General features: G+C 40.6%; 1 protein-coding gene across 4 annotated transcripts in view; it reads left to right on the forward strand.

Annotated features, from left to right (window-relative positions):
• ptprz1a (protein tyrosine phosphatase receptor type Z1a) overlaps nucleotides 1-18,423 on the forward strand; it is a 261,256-nt gene that overhangs the window by 170,493 nt on the left and 72,340 nt on the right. For 2 of the 4 annotated variants that reach the window (XM_078568367.1, XM_078568368.1), the window contains exons 12-14: nucleotides 881-1,715; nucleotides 2,781-3,479; nucleotides 14,550-14,694. In XM_078568367.1, the coding sequence (XP_078424493.1) occupies nucleotides 881-1,715; nucleotides 2,781-3,479; nucleotides 14,550-14,694 (1,679 nt within the window). The remainder of the gene's footprint in view (nucleotides 1-880; nucleotides 1,716-2,780; nucleotides 3,480-14,549; nucleotides 14,695-18,423) is intronic. The other 2 variants (XM_078568369.1, XM_078568370.1) reach the window with 2 other exon arrangements.

Here is an 18,423-nt window from a genome sequence, read left to right on the forward strand (position 1 = left end):
AGGATGGCGGGTGAGGACTTCACCACCTTCCTGCCTCCAATCCAATTAATCCCATGATGGGAAGACCCATGGATGGCCTTCCCACCCTACTGCTGCTGGTATGAACTCAGCACTGGGTGGTGGGCTCGCCATGCACGGGGCACAACAAGAAAATCCATGTGGGGTTGTTTGCAGGCTCCCGGGCAGGTGGGGGGTGTGGGGAGGGTTCCTGCATTTAAAGACATTCAGACACTGAGTGAGGGACCCAGCATCGGAAAGTGGAGGGTCTGTTCAGAGCCACCTTCCTGCCCTTGCGGCTGCTGCTCCCTTCTTTGTGAGACACACACCACAATCCCCGCTTCTCTCCACCATTCACCTGGGGCCTGGAATTCAGTGACGATCTTAGGCCTTGGATGGGTGTAATACCAGCAGCAGCCACCACCTCTCTGGTGGCACTGCCATTCAGTAGAGCTGCCAGCAGACGGGACTTGCACCCCTGGGGTGCTAAATCCTGGGGAAGACCTGCTGCAGTCTAGTTAAGTGCCTGAGTGGCACTTAATGTAGCAAATTTTCCGTAAAAGAGGCAAGGAGGGTTCCCGCCAGCTGAAGAGCTGGCAGGCAAGACCCCTGTCACCTCCAATCCAGCCCAGTGTTTCAAGCACAAAAATAATTGGGGGATTCCCATATGGTTCTCTCAATCTCCCGGCTTATGCTCCCAGCAGAAGCCTTGGAGAAATGGTGTAAGTGGCCATTTTTAGCCACTGAGGCTATTTCCCCAACAGTTCTGCTAGTCTTCCACCGGAGAAACCCTTGCAGAGGTTCCAAGTGAACATATGTAGATTTTGAGAGATGGAACACATGGAATGAACAGCTTTGCATTCTTTTTCTTTTTCTCCTTCAGCCAAAAGAAAATAACCCAGAACAAACAGAACCAATTTTTCTCGAACCGTACACGGCTCCAGTACTTGACCACAAATGGAATGAGGAGAATGTGGAAACGGAAAGTGTGAAGTCCATAACTATTAATGACAAAGAACGGAACACAAATGCTGTCCCTAATGAAAAGTATTTTGTCAAGGGGAATGAGGAAATAACCACAAATGTTGCTGTTCCCGATGTTATTATTTACCCATCCTCCTTCACTGTGGCTGAAACAACATCCAAGGAGATACGTGCTGCCCTGCAGCCTGAAACCAAAACCATGGTCTCTTCAGTTCCAGAAAACTCGGACTATTCTTCAGCGATGGGATCCCTGGAATTGAATGAAATTTTCACCACTTCCCAGCAAACAAGAATTCCAGTTACATCCAAGGAAATCCCAGACTTCAGTCCCACTACAGAACCTGACAGTATATTCAGTGTATATACCATCAACACCAGAAATGTCCCTCAGCCTGTAACACCTGAAGATGGTCTCACAAGTGATTCAACTCCTAACTTGTTGTCTGAAACAACTAGAGTTGCACCTCGGATGGATTCTGGCACAGAGCAAATGACATCAACCAATGAAACTATTAATTCAGAAGAACTCAACATGGTCCCTGATTCTGTCGTTTTTTCATCAACAATCCATCCTTCCAATGACCACGTACTTACGTCTAGTGAAAAGATGTTTTCTGAAACTATTCCTCCTTCTGACCAGGAGATGTATCTACACAGTACTCCAGATTCCATTGACAGGTTAAATACCTTACCTAAAGAGAAGGAAATCCAAGCTACCTCTCCTTACTCTACTGGTGAGAAGGCGTTTCAAACTACCACTGTGCCCTCAAACAGAGAAGTATCCTTTCATGCTACCTCTGTTTATACCCATGATGATGTACTGCTGCAGCCTACTCCCTCCTTATTCAGTGCATCCTTTTATCAATCCTCTGCTTCTGCTAATAGTGAGGTGTTTCTGCAAATGACCCATCCTTTATCGAGTGACCCAATGTCACTGCATGTGACCTTTGATTTCTCAGTTAGTGAGATATTTTCTCCTTCTGCCCATGTTTTTCCTAGCAGTCAAATGTTGCTTCAAGCTACCTCTGTTGCTTCTTATGATGAAGTGGGACTGTCTGGCTCATCTCTACCTGCCAGTGTTGATGTATTACTTCAAGCTACCCTTCCTTTAGCTAGCAATGTGGTGTTTCTCCCCCATACTACCCCTGCTTCTTTTTCTAGTGAGATACTCCCTTATGAGCTTCAAACCTCTTCTGAAATTCCAGCATTACTCAATGTGACTTCTGCACCTAGCGGTGAGCTAATGCTGCATGCCACTACTGCAGCCTCTGTTGGCGACTTGTTGTTTGAATCTGCCCTTCCTTTACCCAGTGATGTGATGTCTCTTCAAACTTATCCTAAAGAGAATGAGATATTTCTTCATGTTACTCCTGCTCTTTCCAACACTTTGATGTTGCCTCTGACTCCTTCCATTGTTCCCAGTGATGAGACATTCAATGTTACTTCTGCACCCACTGTTGCTGATATGTTGCTTCAAGCGATTTCTACTTCCTATGAAAGCAAAATAGCTTCGTCTGCTCCTCCTGTTTTTCCCCACAGTCAAATATCAACTTCAGCTGCTCCTGCTTTATCCAGTAATGAATTATCGCTGCAATCTACTGTTAGTGTCTCTAGTAGTACAAGATCATTGAATGATACAGAAACGTTATGGAAAAATGAGACAATGGTTTATGTTTCCCTCATTTCTTCCAGTGATAATGTACTCCCTTATGTTTCCTCCACTGTTTCCAATAACCAGTTTTCTGTTCCTAGTAGCCTGCCTTTATCAATTGATGACGCAACATACATTTCTGTTCCAGCTACAACTCCCAGCAGTGAGATAACTATGCAAGTGTCTGCTGCCCCTTTGCCAGCTCCTTCTGTGCCTTCCTCTGTCACATTGCTGAGTGAAAGTCATGATGCTGAATTTTGGTCTTCTGGTTCAGAAGTTGATTTGTCTGAGACAGATGGTAGTGTTCCAGCAACATTTTACCCCAAATCTGAGGAAAAGGCAATAACTCACATAAATGGGCAGATATTCAGCACTACAGAGGAGCAGAATAGTCAGTATCCCCAAATCATATCAAGATCACCTGCATCTTCTGAAGAAAAGTCATTCATCACCACTCTTAACATCAATTTAACAGATTCAGATGTGGACAGAAATCACTACATGGCAACAACACTGACACCAAACGTATCCATCGGAAAGCACAAAAGACCAACAATAATAGCGAGACACAATTGGAGCACAACAGTAACTACGAAACCATCCCCATCACATTCTAGGACTAGCGCTTTCCTGACCATTGAAGAGGAGAGTGGTTCTGGCCAGAGTGCATCTGATAGTCTAACTGTTAATGAAACTTCAGTGGTGTTAAGTTCCCTCGAGAATAATTATAAAGCATTAGACAGTACACCAGGCACAGGTAAAGCAGCAGAACCAAGGACGTCACTGCCTTCAGCTCCATCTATAACTAGTGGGCTTGAAACAACTTTATTCAACGTTTATGAGGCAGGTTAGTTATGATTGAAAACAATTTGCAAAGCCAAGGATGAAATTAATGCAGTTCCGGAGGTGATGGTCAGAAACTTTGGTAGTGGGATTTATACTGATGCCTGAAAGGACTCAGTACTAAGTTGCCCCATTCATTTCTGTATCTCTGTGACTGTAATAATGGTTGATGGGGGCTATAGTAGCTGGCCTGCATCCTTAAAATTCAGTAAAATATTAGGTTAATAGAAACAAAACTTGAGTTTAAATTTCCAATCATTCAGATTATGATCTAAATTAAGCCAGAATTACCATCATGCTCCTCCATAGTTAACTGCATTGTTATTAATTCATTCAAAACAAACTCAGAAATTGAGCTATTGAGACTGTTTGCTCAGTAGCACAGAATGATCTCCTACAGTGTAAATCTATAGCAACTGTGAATAATTTATATTGCAATATCAAGATTCAGCAAGTATTCAAGCTTCATTATAAAATAGCACTGGGTTAGAGTCTTTGGTAATTTGAGAAGTGTGAAACATTGCAATTGAGTAATATAGTTGACCTTGTAAAATGATTACAAATGTATTTATACTCTGCTAGCAAATTAGAGTGAAAAAAATCTTGATTTATATGGAAGGTGGTAAAGGAACATATCTGTGGATAGGGGAAATGATGGTGTCTGACCCATAAGTGTTCTCTTATGGCTATTTTTGTTTTAAATTGTGACAGTAACAAATTCATTGTGCAGGTTCTTACAATATGCTGTCTAACTTACTTCCCTGACTTTACAGCTGATAGTCAAAAAAGAGATTGTGAATGCCTGTGCTCCCTGTGCCAGAGGAGCACACTCTGTTTGTACAAAATAGCCTTTAATATACAAGGCCAGCTAATCCATTGCAAAATATATTGGAACAAAAAATGAATAACACTGCCACATAAATTCAGCAGGCACAGTAGTATTTGAGTTGAAATCAAATGGGTGCAATAGTGTTTGAGCTTAAATCTAAACGAAATAGTGATTTTATTAATATCCTTTAACTTAATCCAGCCTGCTGCTCTTGGTGCCTGCCTTAATGCATGGCGTTGTATGGAAATTTACAGAATTTGATAAAAATGTAAATAAGCTGGCCCTATCAACTACATCTGCTTATAGATTATTAAAGGTAAGTGTGTTTTAGGGACATAATGCTCCTCTGAGTTCTGGTGATGTTGAAATGTTTCTATTATCAATCTTGATATATCTTCGTTATCAACCGAACCCTCACAGAAATGCAAGACAATGATACCTCTGTTGTTCCATGTTCCTCTCTAAGTTGAGTGGTCTCACTTTAATATTGTAGTGTGAACCTGTAACCCATACAACAGTGGATAAGCAAACATATTTTCTTACAATTAAGGTATTGATTAATATATTTTAGTTTCCTATTCAAATGTAACTCAGAACCTGCTGTTCCTGCAAAGGGAACTGCAGTTATGTGGTTGGTGGTTGATGCATCTTTTTTAAGTGAATTATGAGGCAGTTAAAATGGCCAAGCAACAAAAGAGAAAAATAAAGCTGCAACCAGAGAATGTTGGAGCTCCATTTTGTACTGTTGGGTAGAAAGGCCATCAAAGAAGTTTTCTAATACATCTGGCAGTCACATGTTCATACTGTGTGCTCTGACCCACAATAGTCTTAACTCACCACTGATGGCAGGTTTGCGTGTTTGTTCATAGTTGTCAAATTTACCAATCTAGCAATTGGACCAAACTATGTAACATAAATGGGTGAATGTAGTATGCACTGCTGATTGAGTTACAACAAGAGTATAAAATGGTGGCAAAAGAAAACTCAGACTAGAGAAGCAAAGCTGTTTTTAGCGATTAAACAGCACATCATATTTAACATACTTTGTGTGGCACAAGGATCCTATTGTTCACCATAGTCGGCCCATGGTTCACTACAGGTCAAGTCTAGTGGGATGAGGCTCCTGTCCCAGAGCCTCACTTGTAAAGAGTATAAATCAGAGAATTGGGGACAGAGGTTGGTGTATCTGTTTCACAGCAATGCTAATTTTCTTTCAGTCATTAATTTTACTTAGTGCAAGAAAATCGAGAGCATTGACATTTGTGTCTGACTCTCTGATCTGTGCTCCTAGCATGCCAGGCTTTAGAACAAGAGTCTTGTCAAGCAACATTATACCCCTTACATGTAACTCTAACCAAGTGGCCAAAAGTAGCTTCAAATATATGTTGAACAGTAAGATAGCACACATTCAAAGAAATGGTATTCAGGGACAAACATTGTCACGTGGCTTCGCAGGAGGTATTCAGTCAAAGAAAGCAACTGTCAAGCAATCAAATTTTCTAGGCAAATGAGACATCAGAGTCATCTCCTTCTGGTAAGTGTTCTGTTGAGTATTTTCTGATCAAAGTAAAAAAAATTGCATAAGAAAAATTTACATAAAATCTTGTATAATAGGCCAACCAAAAATATTCAGTAACATCTTGTAAATCATACGTATCGTATCCTATGTCCATATTTATCCACTGTGCTTGAATTAAATAAATTGTTCACTCATTGTCATCTGGAGCAATTTAATGCTAAGCCACTGCTGTTAGTGGATGGTCCAAAATCAATTGATGAAAATATTTTTCATATCTCCACAGATTTCTTCCATATACTGTTTCTCAGAGGTGCACCACAGAAATCATCAGCATCTTAAAGTAGAGGAGCAAACATAATGAAAATGACCACATAATATTTATTAGGAAACACCCACAGCTTTCAAAGACATAGGATCCAGAGTCCAGGCTTCACTCAGTGATACCCAATGACAGGAGGACAGGTTACCTCTTGCAGCATCCTTCAGCATATAATCCTGTACACTGCCATACAAGGCAAATGGTCTGCTATAATCCACCAAAGAACACTTCCTTTGAGGGTTGATTGGTATTCCCATTACAAAATGGTGGAAATCACTTGCCTGCTCCAGAATGTCCATGACCCTGTCATGCCTGATACAATGACATGGCAATGTTACATAACATACAATTTGGCTAAGCCTAGTTACTAAGGCAAGTGAGCTCTCTAGTTCATCTGTTCAGCACAATGGTGAGAAATTAGCAACCCTACTTCCCCCATCTTGGGATGTTCCCATTCACAGCTCTAAAGATCACCTGTGGATTTGTCAGGATTAGGTTATCCGACTGATGTGCCAACAACCTGAATGGATCAGCCTGCGGAGATTCTTTTGTGTGATAGATTCGCCCAAAGCTCCACAAATACTTTTCATGGTCAATCTCTAAAAGGAGCAAATGCACTTAGAATTATAACTCAAATAATGTTACAGTTTATTATATTCTATAAACATCATGATAGCTACTCCAATTTTTCATATTTTTAAAAATGCTTAATGCAATTACCTCAGTTTCAACAATGTTAATGCAATACATTGTTTGCTTTTAATGTTTTATGTTGATTCTTGTTCATCAAATTATGCAGTAATTAGGTTAACATCACTCATGAATACATAATTTTAATACAAGTAAGTTTTTACCTGTGTTATTTACCTTTGACTAAATTTACTACGATAATTTATTTGTACAGTGCCTTCTATATTCTTCTATTACAGTCACTTCAAGATGCACTGAAAACATTAAAATAAAACAGATAATACTGCATCAATTTATTCCTTCAAAAGGAATCCTGTAACTAGCTAGCTAGAAATTAGATTGAAAATTATGGGAATAAGCATGGGGCAGATAATCAAGCACTTCATGGTGCATGGTGTGCCATGACTAAGGGATTGTCACCCATATAAATTAGCTAACTGATTGAGTTGTGGAAATTCAGCTATAAGATATTGTTAGATTTTATTTAATTCCTTTGAGTTTCAGGGAGAAATGTTCCTCAGGAGTTTTGAGTGTTAGCGAGACCTTGATGTTCATGGTCTGAGACTGTGTTTAGTGGGGCCAAAGGCCTTTACATAGTTGTGTTTGTATTATGTTATCGAGCTCTTTAATAAATATTTTGCCTATTTAAGATACTGCCATTGGCCCTTTCTCGTACTGCCTTTATGCTGCATGGGTGCCTCTGATAGTAAATGTACTGTCGGAAGCAGTCTTACAGTGTAAATGGCTCATGTTGTTACCTTCAGAGTTACCATAATGCTTGTTGAGCTGGACCACTCCAACAAAGAGTGTTGGCATTAGCAAAGGTAAACAGTTCCAACCTTCTGCAATTAGCATTACAGAAAATGTACATTCTGCATTGCTGAACACTGGGGAAGGCCCTGGCTGCACTAATGAAGCTGCAATCCCAACATTGTACTAATTATTATAGAGCCCTTTCCACGGGCAGCTATTTCAGGAAGCCACCAAAAGCCAAGGACTACCCAACAAAATACCAGCAAAATAAAATGTAATTGAAAATTCCTCCAGAGGGCAGCACTTTCCTACCGACACATTGCGAGCAATCCCAGGAAACAGATCACTTTGTGATACTATGGGCCAGATTTTGCTTAAAAAATAATATTTTGTGAATGATATTTACCATTATTGTGCACATTGTGCAGCAACTTGTAATCGGGAAGAGACAAATTATGAATTGCCACGAGATGCTAGATGATTTGTATTGTCCCACCATTAACATAACAAAAACGACACCTTGCATTTAATGTCCCTGAGTTTTGTGAAGTTGTTGCATTTGCACATTAATTGTCAATTAAACTCACCACAAAAAATAAATCTAGTAATTATCAGTGTAAGTAATCATTTTCATAGCATGTTAATTGTTAATGACTGCAAATTGATCTCTCTTGCCCAGAAAGTAAATTATAAAGTTGAACTCTCTCATCTCCAAGTTTTGCATTGTTTTAGCAATTTTAAAAATATCACTGTTTAATTTTTTTCTTACTTTTCCTTTCTGCCTTTTCCTTCCCTTTTAATTCGACCCTCCTTTCCCTCTCTTTATTTATTGTTCTGCATCTGACCTGACATTGAATTTACCCCCTTCAATTTACCCTCCTTCTCAGTCCTTCCACTGTTTATTTTTCAAACCATTAACCCCATTGGTTAAGGAGATACATTGTTTTGTTCACTCGGGTCCCTGATGCCCTGCTCCCCTTGCTGCTTCATAATCAGATCACACATCCAGCAACTTTGTGTTTAAAATAAAATTAAAACCTAAATGTGCAGTTGTGAGTATAACTACCTGGAAATACTGTTCCAGCAAAATCTGGCCCTAACTGTTAAAGATGTTAATTTGAAAAGCAAGCTGTCAAGACTTACAAAGTGACATATTCTTGATTAATATTTTTTGTTATCACTCATGCTACCGAATCATTACAATTCATATCTTTCAGGAGTTATAGAAATTTGTCGTATTTGATTAATTTGCAACTGAAGACATCAGTCTGTTTTCCAACATCCCACAATATCTGATTAGAACTGGATAGAGTGGATGTTGGTTAAATTTCATCACACACTAAGTTGTGAAGCACATTTATTATTCATTTCTTTAATTATTTACACGTGTATGGGGAGGAATGCTGTATCATTCCACATTTAGTTTTCAAAGGTGCGTAGGCTTATAGTTAATGCTCTTTCAATGCATAGACAGTTCCTATTTTCTAACATAACCGAGGCCTGTGTATTAGTGTGTTAGAGGAGCAGTAAGAATAAGTAAAGTTCATAAGTTGGGTCTGTCTCAATATGAACTGCTGCTTAACTGGTCCCACCAGTGGGCAGAATCTTATGGCCCCTCCCGTGGGCGGGATCTTCCAGTCCCTCGTAAGTCAGTGGACTTTTGAATGGCTCGCCATGTATTCCCGCTGCGATGGGGCCATGAATTCTGCCCAGTGTTTAAATTAACTTTGTCATTTGGATTAGAAGTTATTCGCACAAAGGCTTTCGCAAACGCCAGTGCCAATCATTTTCATTACTTGAACTTTATAGTTATTTAGAGGCTTAGCCTGTTACAATTGCATTGTTTGGTGATTTTCCATTTTTTATATTGTAAGACCTTGAAATGCTTTGGTACTTTGTGGCGATCTACTTTTCCCCCACTGCCCCCACCTGATCTCCTGTATGGCCCCCTGGAATCCTTAGGCCCAGATTTTCGCTCCCGGGTCGGGTGTGCTGAGACATGGGAATTCCCAGCTCTGCGTGCCCAATCTTTAAAAGTTGCCACCCACAGTTTGGATTTTCATTCTGCTGGTAGGTGGGGGGTGGGTGGGGGGCGTTGCGGTGTTGCGGGGGAGGGTGTTGCGGGGGAGATTGTGGGATGAGGGGATTGGGGGGCTGGATTGGAAGCTGAGCCCACCATCCCCAGAACGAGTGCGGAGGCCAGTTGGGTGGTAGGCCTGCCTCTGTGCTCTGGCACTTCGTTTTAATCTTTTTAAAACATAACTTAAACAAAAAAACAGCCCTCCATGTCTCATTCCTCACCCCCCCCCCCCACACACACTCCCCATGTCCCATCCATGCCAACCTATGCCACCTAATGGCCCCCACCCATGGCACCTCATACACTCTGTGCCAAACAATGGCCCTCTACACCACACCCCCATGACCCTTTATAGCCCCTATGCTATCTTAGTGCCAACCCATGGCACACACCACCCTTTGCCTTTACCCCTCCATGCCAAGGCATCTAGTGTCCGTTGACAGCGTTGACAGGCCTTAGACAGCTTGACAGTTCTTTGACAAGTCCAATGAGTTTATGCATTTTTTTTAACACACGATCCATGTTTCCTTTCGACAGTTTCAAAGGGTGCCTTACATCTACCAAAGGTGTCCTGGGACCATATCCAAAGGGGTACCTTACCTCTCCAAAGGGGTACCCTGGCTATCCAAATGAATACACCAAGTTCAGACCAGCTCTTATCTGTTCTGGTCTGCACACTTCAGGTTTCACACTCCTGGCCTACCAAAATCCCACTCTGGTGAAGGCAGCTGGTGATTCAAGTGGCCAGTTGCCTCTGTAAACCGCACATGCGCAAAGCCTGCCTGTATTCAAGTCCTGCCCCCACAAGAATAGGAAATGCCTTGTTTGGGGGTGGGACTTAGAATTCTGGCCATTTCAGGAGGGAGAGTCTCTCAGTTTTAGTGAAAACCTGGGCCCTATTGTCTGTCTTCCCCTTCTTCATTAGCACAGCAGCCAAGGGCCAGTGTAGGTGGGGTGGGGCATGGGCGCAGATAGAAACAATGAGCAGTTTTATTTCAGATTTCATAAGCTGCAGATCTGGGCTAAAATCAGTTGAGCCACTTGGGAGGTGCAAGGAGCACCCCAAGTCTGCATCCACCAGGGAGATTGGAAGGGATCAAATATTTGCACTAGGAGGTAACCACAAATACAAATTGAGCATAATCTCAAAAATGTAGGAAATATTTTTCTTTCTTTTGCTGTGAAAGAGAGAGGTCCAATAATTCATCTAATCTCCTAGTTAGCCATTTGGTCATACAAAAGTTGAGTATTGCTGAAAAAAGTGACATGTCAAAGCTTTTCGCCTTGCACTCATCGGGCCACTTCGCAAAAATACCAATATAAGGGGAAAACAACAATTATACTTCATGAGAAGAGATTGCTGATTGGTTGGCAAATGGACGCTGATTGGTAGAGGAGTTGCCATGGAGAATGCACAAATTGATGGTGAGTGACATTTAACTGCCAAGCATTGTTTGAAATTTAAACCAGGCAGCTTGACCCTGATTGCCAAAGGCATTGCCCTGAGGAATGATTCAGAGAATGGCTATCACTTATTTTGTTTAGCTGAAACAGGCATAATGTATGTACATGTTCTTTCTGTCTGCAAAGAATAGGGCCCTGTGTATTAATATATGTAGCTTTCAGTAAACACAAATGCGCCACGCTTAGAGCCCGACTGACAATCTTAAATTGGTTGTCAGCATAATTCTTAGCACACTGAGGATTATTTAGCAAATGTCCCAATTGCGGTATCAGATCTAATGTTGGACACTGTTTTGAGTTTTGCAAGCATGGGCTGGTTGGATATGGTCTGTACCCTATGCGCTGCAAACAGCAGCTGGGACAAGCTGTTTGATACAATCCGCCAGTCTTTGGAACATATGGCCTATATACCTAGCGTCACACTGACACAGAAATTCATATACCACATTACTCATTTGTGTGACAGAACGTCTTTTTGGCTTGACGGCTGCATCCTGTTAGTAGCAAATATTACTCGTGTTGCTACTGCATGGTAGCAGCGTGAAACAGCTAGCTTCACCTGTTGCTCAAATTTTTAAGGTACCTTGCCCTTCTAGGGTAATCCAAGGTAGACTGTGCACTTTTCAGGGCTGAGAGTGATGACCTTAAGCCTGTTCATGAGTTTGCATGATATACAGAGCGAAATTATGTCATCAGGGTAGCCATTATCCTGCAGGATGCCTTTGATGCGCCTATTTCAGAATCAAGCTTGCATGGTGAGCAAATGGCTCAGACCCTATTTACAAGGTTGCCGATAAGACCAATCTTATACTGTGTGGAATTGTAAGAATCCCAACGTATATTGACCAACGAAGGTGGGCTTGTGGTAGACTGCGTTAGAGAACTCCCTGGCAGATTTCTCAACTAGTATGTCAAGGAAAGGGAATTCATTTGACTGTTCCACTTCAAAGATGAATTTGAGTGAGGAGTAGGAGGCTAGGCGTCATTTCATCAATGACACGTTTCTCATGGATTTTTCATGTTTCCGCTATGTGGATGGTACATTTGCTATATTTAAATCCACAGCTGCATGTAATAGTTTCCTTACGTGTCTTAATGAGCTCCGTCCTATGCTCAAATTCACACAAGGTACAGCCTCAACCAGCCTGTGCTTGCAAAACTCAAAACACGGAGTCTAACATTATATGTGATTCCACGATTGGACAACATTTGCTAAATAATCCTCAGTGTGCTAAGAATTATGCTGACAACCAATTTAAGAGTGTCAGTCAGGCTCTAAGTGTGGCATATTTGTGTGTACTGAAAGCTACATATATTAATATACAGGGCCCTATTCTTTGCAGACATAAAAAACACGTACATACATTATGCCTGATTCAGCTAAACAAAATAAGTGATAGCCATTCTCTGAATCATTCCTCAGGGCAATGCCTTTAGTAATCAGGGTCAAGCTGCCTGGTTTAAATTTCAAACAATGCTTGGCAGTTAACTGTCAGTCACCATCAATTGGTGCATTCTCCATGAACATGCCTCTACCAATCAGAGTCTACTTGCCAAGCAATCAGCATACAGTATAAATTGTTGTTTCCCCTTATATTGGTATTCTTGCGAAGTGATCTGATGAGTGCAAGACAAAAAGCTTTGACATGTCTCTTTTTTCAGCAATACTTAATCTCCAAGATGTTTACTTCACCCCCGCACCACCCCCCCCCCCACCTCCCAACTCTCACACTGAGTGCAGTTACTTATAGATAAATCAACATTTTAAAACCCACTTCCCATTGAAGTACATTTATATGCAGGTTATTAATTAGCCTGAAATGTAGCAGACTGTAATGAATGCCATCTGGTTGGAGTATTAAAAATAATTACAGAAGTTGTGTGCCAAACATATTGGAGAATTTATGTGAAAAATTGATAATTTTCTTAACAAACCAGGCATTTTAGTCTCCATGGTGTTCCCAAACAGGTCATAAATGCATTAATGCAGCACATCCTGCTCAATAGGCATGTACAGTGAAAAATTGCTTAATCAAAGTAAATCATGCTCAGGCTATTAACTATATACTAAGGATAACATTTGGTTTACAAAGATAATGGATGCTTCCCCTGACCATTTAACTGGGATGTTTGCAATCATCCTATTCCGTAATTTGTATCAGTTGTCAGTAGATGGCATCCTAAACAGCAACTGCAATAATTGGGATTTTCACATTCTCCTTAGTTGCAACTTGCTGAATTTAAAGCTCAATTAGTTTTCTAAAATGAGGAAGCAAGTTATTTCTCTTCTTCCTCGTCATCCACAGAATGTTGCCAGCTCCTTTCCCACTTGCCAAGTGGTATCAGGCCTGTAGCCTAGGTTGCTCACCCCAACATCTCTATCTACTCCATCTCACGTTCTGACCCTGGACTCCCATTTCCTTTTCATTAGAGCCACCAGATCTAATTTCTCACTCATCTCTAGGCATTTCACAAGCTGTTAGCCTATTCCCACATGATCATGGTACCTACACATGTGTTGGCTGCCCTTTGCTGCACAATTTACAAAGATGAGACATTAGAAATTGTGTTGATCAATAAAGGAACATGTTTGGGGCAATGAGAGTTTTACACAAAAAAAGAGATTAGAGGAGTAAGAGAAGTGTTTGACACGGAGTTACAGGCCACACCATGAGAAAAGTGTGTGACATCTGTAGAGACAGAGAGACAACGGAAAGATAGAAATCCTAAAGAAAAACTTCACAAATGAAAGGAAAGTAATGAAATAATTACAGAAATTGAGTATGTGTTATTTTGTCCCTGAGCAAGGGAGATCAACTCATAAAAGATTAACAATATTAAGCATTAGCTGAATGATTTATTTTCCTAATATGCAACCATTGGAAGCATCTCCAGATTTGTCTGATGTAATATTTTGCACATGGATTCAGGCAAAAGGACCACTGCCAATTCAAGCCAAAGATCTATTGTCAGCTTGGGATGCTGTCCAGTTGCAATGCCAGTTTTTTTATATCTTAGAAATTTTCTTCAGTAATCTAACCTTTATTTAAAACCCTAACATTTTAAATAAAGTGAAGCTAATCTTTCTTAGATTTCCTTCAAGGTCCTTCTGCTTTGATATGTGTGGAGTAAATTGTTTGGGGCTTTGTGACACTGGAACTATGCTTTTGCTGGCTAATTAATTCTGCATTTGCCACTGTCCTTCACCTTTGCTTCTCTTATGGTTGGGTTGAAAGTTATTTCCATGCATTTTATGCTGTACAGGTAAGTGATGTCACGTAAGTTACGCTTCAGGCGTATAACAGAAGCTTAACCATGGAACAATAAAGTTGTTATTGTATCATCTTGAATGTGCTTTTCTCTCCTGGTTTGCTCATGATAAAACTGTTTTTAATCCTTTTCCTTTTTCTACAACTACAGAGGCCAGTAACAGCAGCCATGAGTCTCGTATAGGTTTGGCAGTTGGTTTAGAGACAGAAAAAAAGGCAATTATCCCTCTTGTGGTGGTGTCAGCTCTCACCTTCCTTTGCTTGATGTTGCTGGTAGCTATCCTTATATACTGGAGGTAAGTGTTTGTGAAGTCATGATGACTCCATTAGCTGACAAATATTTGCTTGGAAGCGTAGTAAGGTGAAGATTACGAAGAATGAGCTTCAGAGCTTCAAATAGGTAAAATAAAGTAAAATGTGAAAATTTTAAAACCTTTGAAGTTTTCCTTGAACGTGCATGGATAGTTCTCTTCAGACACTTCAAACTTCAGATAGTTCTCTAAAATCAAATGTTAGGGTGTTCTAAATATGTAAATGATTGAATGGGAACATGGTTATAAAGTAAAACTTTAAAATATATTTTTGTAGATTGCAAAATTGTTGACTGCTTCACTGATACATACGCCTTGTGACTTCTGTTGTTTAACATGAGGCATTCGGTTCTTAATACTTTGTGTATAATTTGCTATAAAATAGTAGCGGATTTCTGTTAGCTTTGCTGTTTGCACTGCAACATTATTTAAATCTAAGTGTTAAAGTTAAATAAAAATAATCAATCGCATGATCAAGACTTAGTTTCCCTGTTGAGGAAAGCTTGCTTATTAATTGCAAACATGGTTCATTCGCCTTCAATAAGCTTTTTGGGTGGATCAGGAAAGCAGACAATGTATTTGTGCCAGATGTGTGGGTGAAGCTTTGATTCTTATTCTTCACAATCCCAAATCCCTTAATACTCCTCTGAGGTTGCATTTATAGACAGTAAAGCTGAATTAATTTCAGCCATGAATGTTGTGCATTGGTACCTAGAATGTTTCTAGTAGGCTCACTTCAGGTATCAGTGCTAGCTCAGAAATCTTGATATTGCAGAAGACTACTGATCTTTGCAAAGCAATTCCAAGCTTTATAATTAGAGGGATAAATTCCAAGAGGTTACAGTGAGCTTGAATAGAGCATTGGTTCAGCCTCAACTAGAATTGCAGGCACAGTTTTGGTCATGGAGACACAAAAAGGAGGGTAGCTAAACTGATATAGGAGACACTTGAGCAATGAAGGGAAACTAGAGAAACTGGTGATGTATACAAGATGGATATAAATGAGGAGGAAATGTAGCACACTAGATTTTCTGGATGTTTGAATTTTGACCTCACTACTCAGAAGTCTATACCAAGTGTTGGTCAGTCTTTATGTGAAATGAAAAGAACTTACACTTTATATATGTGTTTTATATATAGGTTTTTCATGACCTTAAGATGTCCCAAAGCACTTCACAGGCAATGAGTTATTTTTGAAGTGTAATCACTGTTATAGCTTGGGGACTGCAGCAGCCAATTTGTGCAGAGTCAGGTCCCACAAACAGCAGAGATAAATCAACAGATAGTGCCTTGAATACAGAAGATTAAGGGATCATCTCATTAAGATGTTTACAATGTTTAAACCAGTTGACAAGGTAGATAGTACAAACCTGTTTACTCCAGTTAAGAGTCCTGGAGGCATAACCTTAAAATTAGAACCATGACACTCAGAGGTGATTTCAAGAAGCACTTGTTAACACAGAGTGTGGTGGAAATCTGAGACTCTGCCTTAAAAAGCTGTTGAGCCTGAACCAATTGAAATTTTCAAAACTGAGATTTTTGTTAGGCAAGAGTTACAGAACCAAGGCAGATAAATGGAGTCGAGATCCAGATCTAATCGAATGGCAAACCAGGTTCAAGGGGCTGATTGGCATACTCCTCTTACTTCCAATGTTCCTAATCTGTTTTTAGTGGTGTTTATTATTGCACAAATATTGGGCAGAACACTGAGATAAATTCATCTGCTCTTCTTCAGATGATGGTGTGGGATTTTTTTATGTTTACCCAAGAGATGATATGGGGCCTCAATTTAATGATTCATTCAAAAATAGTACATCCAACAATGAAACGCCCTTTCAGTACTGCACTGGACTATCAGCCTCGATTATGTGCTCAGGCTCTTGGAGTGAGTCTTTAATCCACCTTCTTCTGACTCAGAGGCAAGAGTACCGCCACTGAACTGATACAGTGTGAAAAATAACTTCCTGGCATCAGTCCTATATTCAACTTTCTCTAGTCTTGACTTGTGTCCTCTTGCCCTACTATCACACATAAATGTCTTGTGGAATTTATTTTTTCAAAATCATTTAGACTGAGGAACAGAAGGATAAGGAGAACTGATTGACATTTTCAAGATTCTGAGAGCCATAGACGAGCTGAGCCTAAGCAAATTACCTTGCATAACTGCACTCTATAACTAGGTAACAGTGTTAACTTCAAAAGAGAGAAGTTACATAGACAATTTACATTTAACTATTTCATACAGAGGGAGGCATTTGTGCAGAAGAACATATATAGGGAGACATTGATGAATAGTATGGGTAGATTCCAAAAGAGAAGCTGAATAGCTTTTTGGCAAAAGAACTGATTGAAACTGTAGAGAGGATATTGGTGTGGTGCCTTCAACTCATTCCATGTTCCATGACACCATGTAGGAGGGGTGAAAAGTGAACTGATAGTTCCTTTCAGGCTATGTGTAATTGGGGACTATTTAAATCAGGAGACAAAGTAAGAAAAAAACCCACAGATTTCTGACATGTCCTCCAAGCAGTGAAATAAATGGGAGTATTGTTTGATTTCTAAATTAAGAAAGGGAATTTATTGTTCTCATTTTCAGTTTAGATTATTGTTATAGTGAATGAAAAGGGTGTCCAGGCAACATCACAGCAATAGACCCTACAATTTTAGTCAATTTGTAACATCTTGTGCATTAATGTCTGTCATACGTTAATGTATGGGGAGGCGTAGTGGTAATGTCACTAGACTAGTAATCCAGAGAGCCAGGCTAATGCTCTGGGGGACACTGGTTCGAATCCCAGGATGGGGATTTAAATTTAATTAATAACTCTTGAATTAAAAGCAGGTTTCGATAATAGTGACTATGAAACCATTGTTGATTGTTGGGGGAAAACCCATCTTGAAGAAATCTGCTGTCCTTACCTGGTCTGGCCTACATGTGACTCCAGACCCACAGCAATGTGGTTGACTCTTAACTGCCCTCTGCCCTCTGAAATGCCCTAGCAAGCCAGTCAGTTCTAAACAGAATTAAACTGGAGAGACCACCTGGCGTCAATGGGAAACAATGGCACACCCAGCCCTGTCGACCCTCCTTACTAACATCTGGGGGCTTGTACCAAAATTGGGAGAGCTATCCGTCAGAGTCATACCCACGGAATCATACCTTACAGACAATGTACCAGACACCACCATCACCATCCCTGGGTATGTCCTGTCCCACCAGAGATGGCGGGAGAGTGGTATACAGTCAGGAGGAAGTTGCCCTGGGAGTCCTCAACATTGACTCATTGAAGTCTCATGGCATCAGGTCAATGATTACCATCTACTTCACCACCATCCCCCTACAACCCAACCCCCCACCCAACCCCCTCAGCTGATGAATCAGTACTCCTCTGTGTTGAACACAACTTGGAAGAAACACTGAGAGTGTCAAGGGCAGTTTGTGTCCATATGCAGCAAGACCTGGACAATATTTAGATTTGGGCTGATAAATGGCAAGCAACATTTCGTGCCACACGTGCCAAGCAATGATCATCTCCATCAAGAGAGAATCCTGCCATCTCCCCTTGGCATTCATAGCATTACCATTACTGAAACCCCCACTCTCACCACCCTGGGGGCTTACGATTGGATCAGCTATATAAATACTGTGGCTACAAGAGCAGGTCAGATGCTGGGAATTCTGTGGTGAGTAACTCACCTCCTGACTCCCCAAAG

Source organism: Cetorhinus maximus, chromosome 22, assembly GCF_964194155.1.
Source record: "Cetorhinus maximus chromosome 22, sCetMax3.hap1.1, whole genome shotgun sequence".
NCBI classification, from domain to species: Eukaryota; Metazoa; Chordata; class Chondrichthyes; order Lamniformes; family Cetorhinidae; genus Cetorhinus; species Cetorhinus maximus.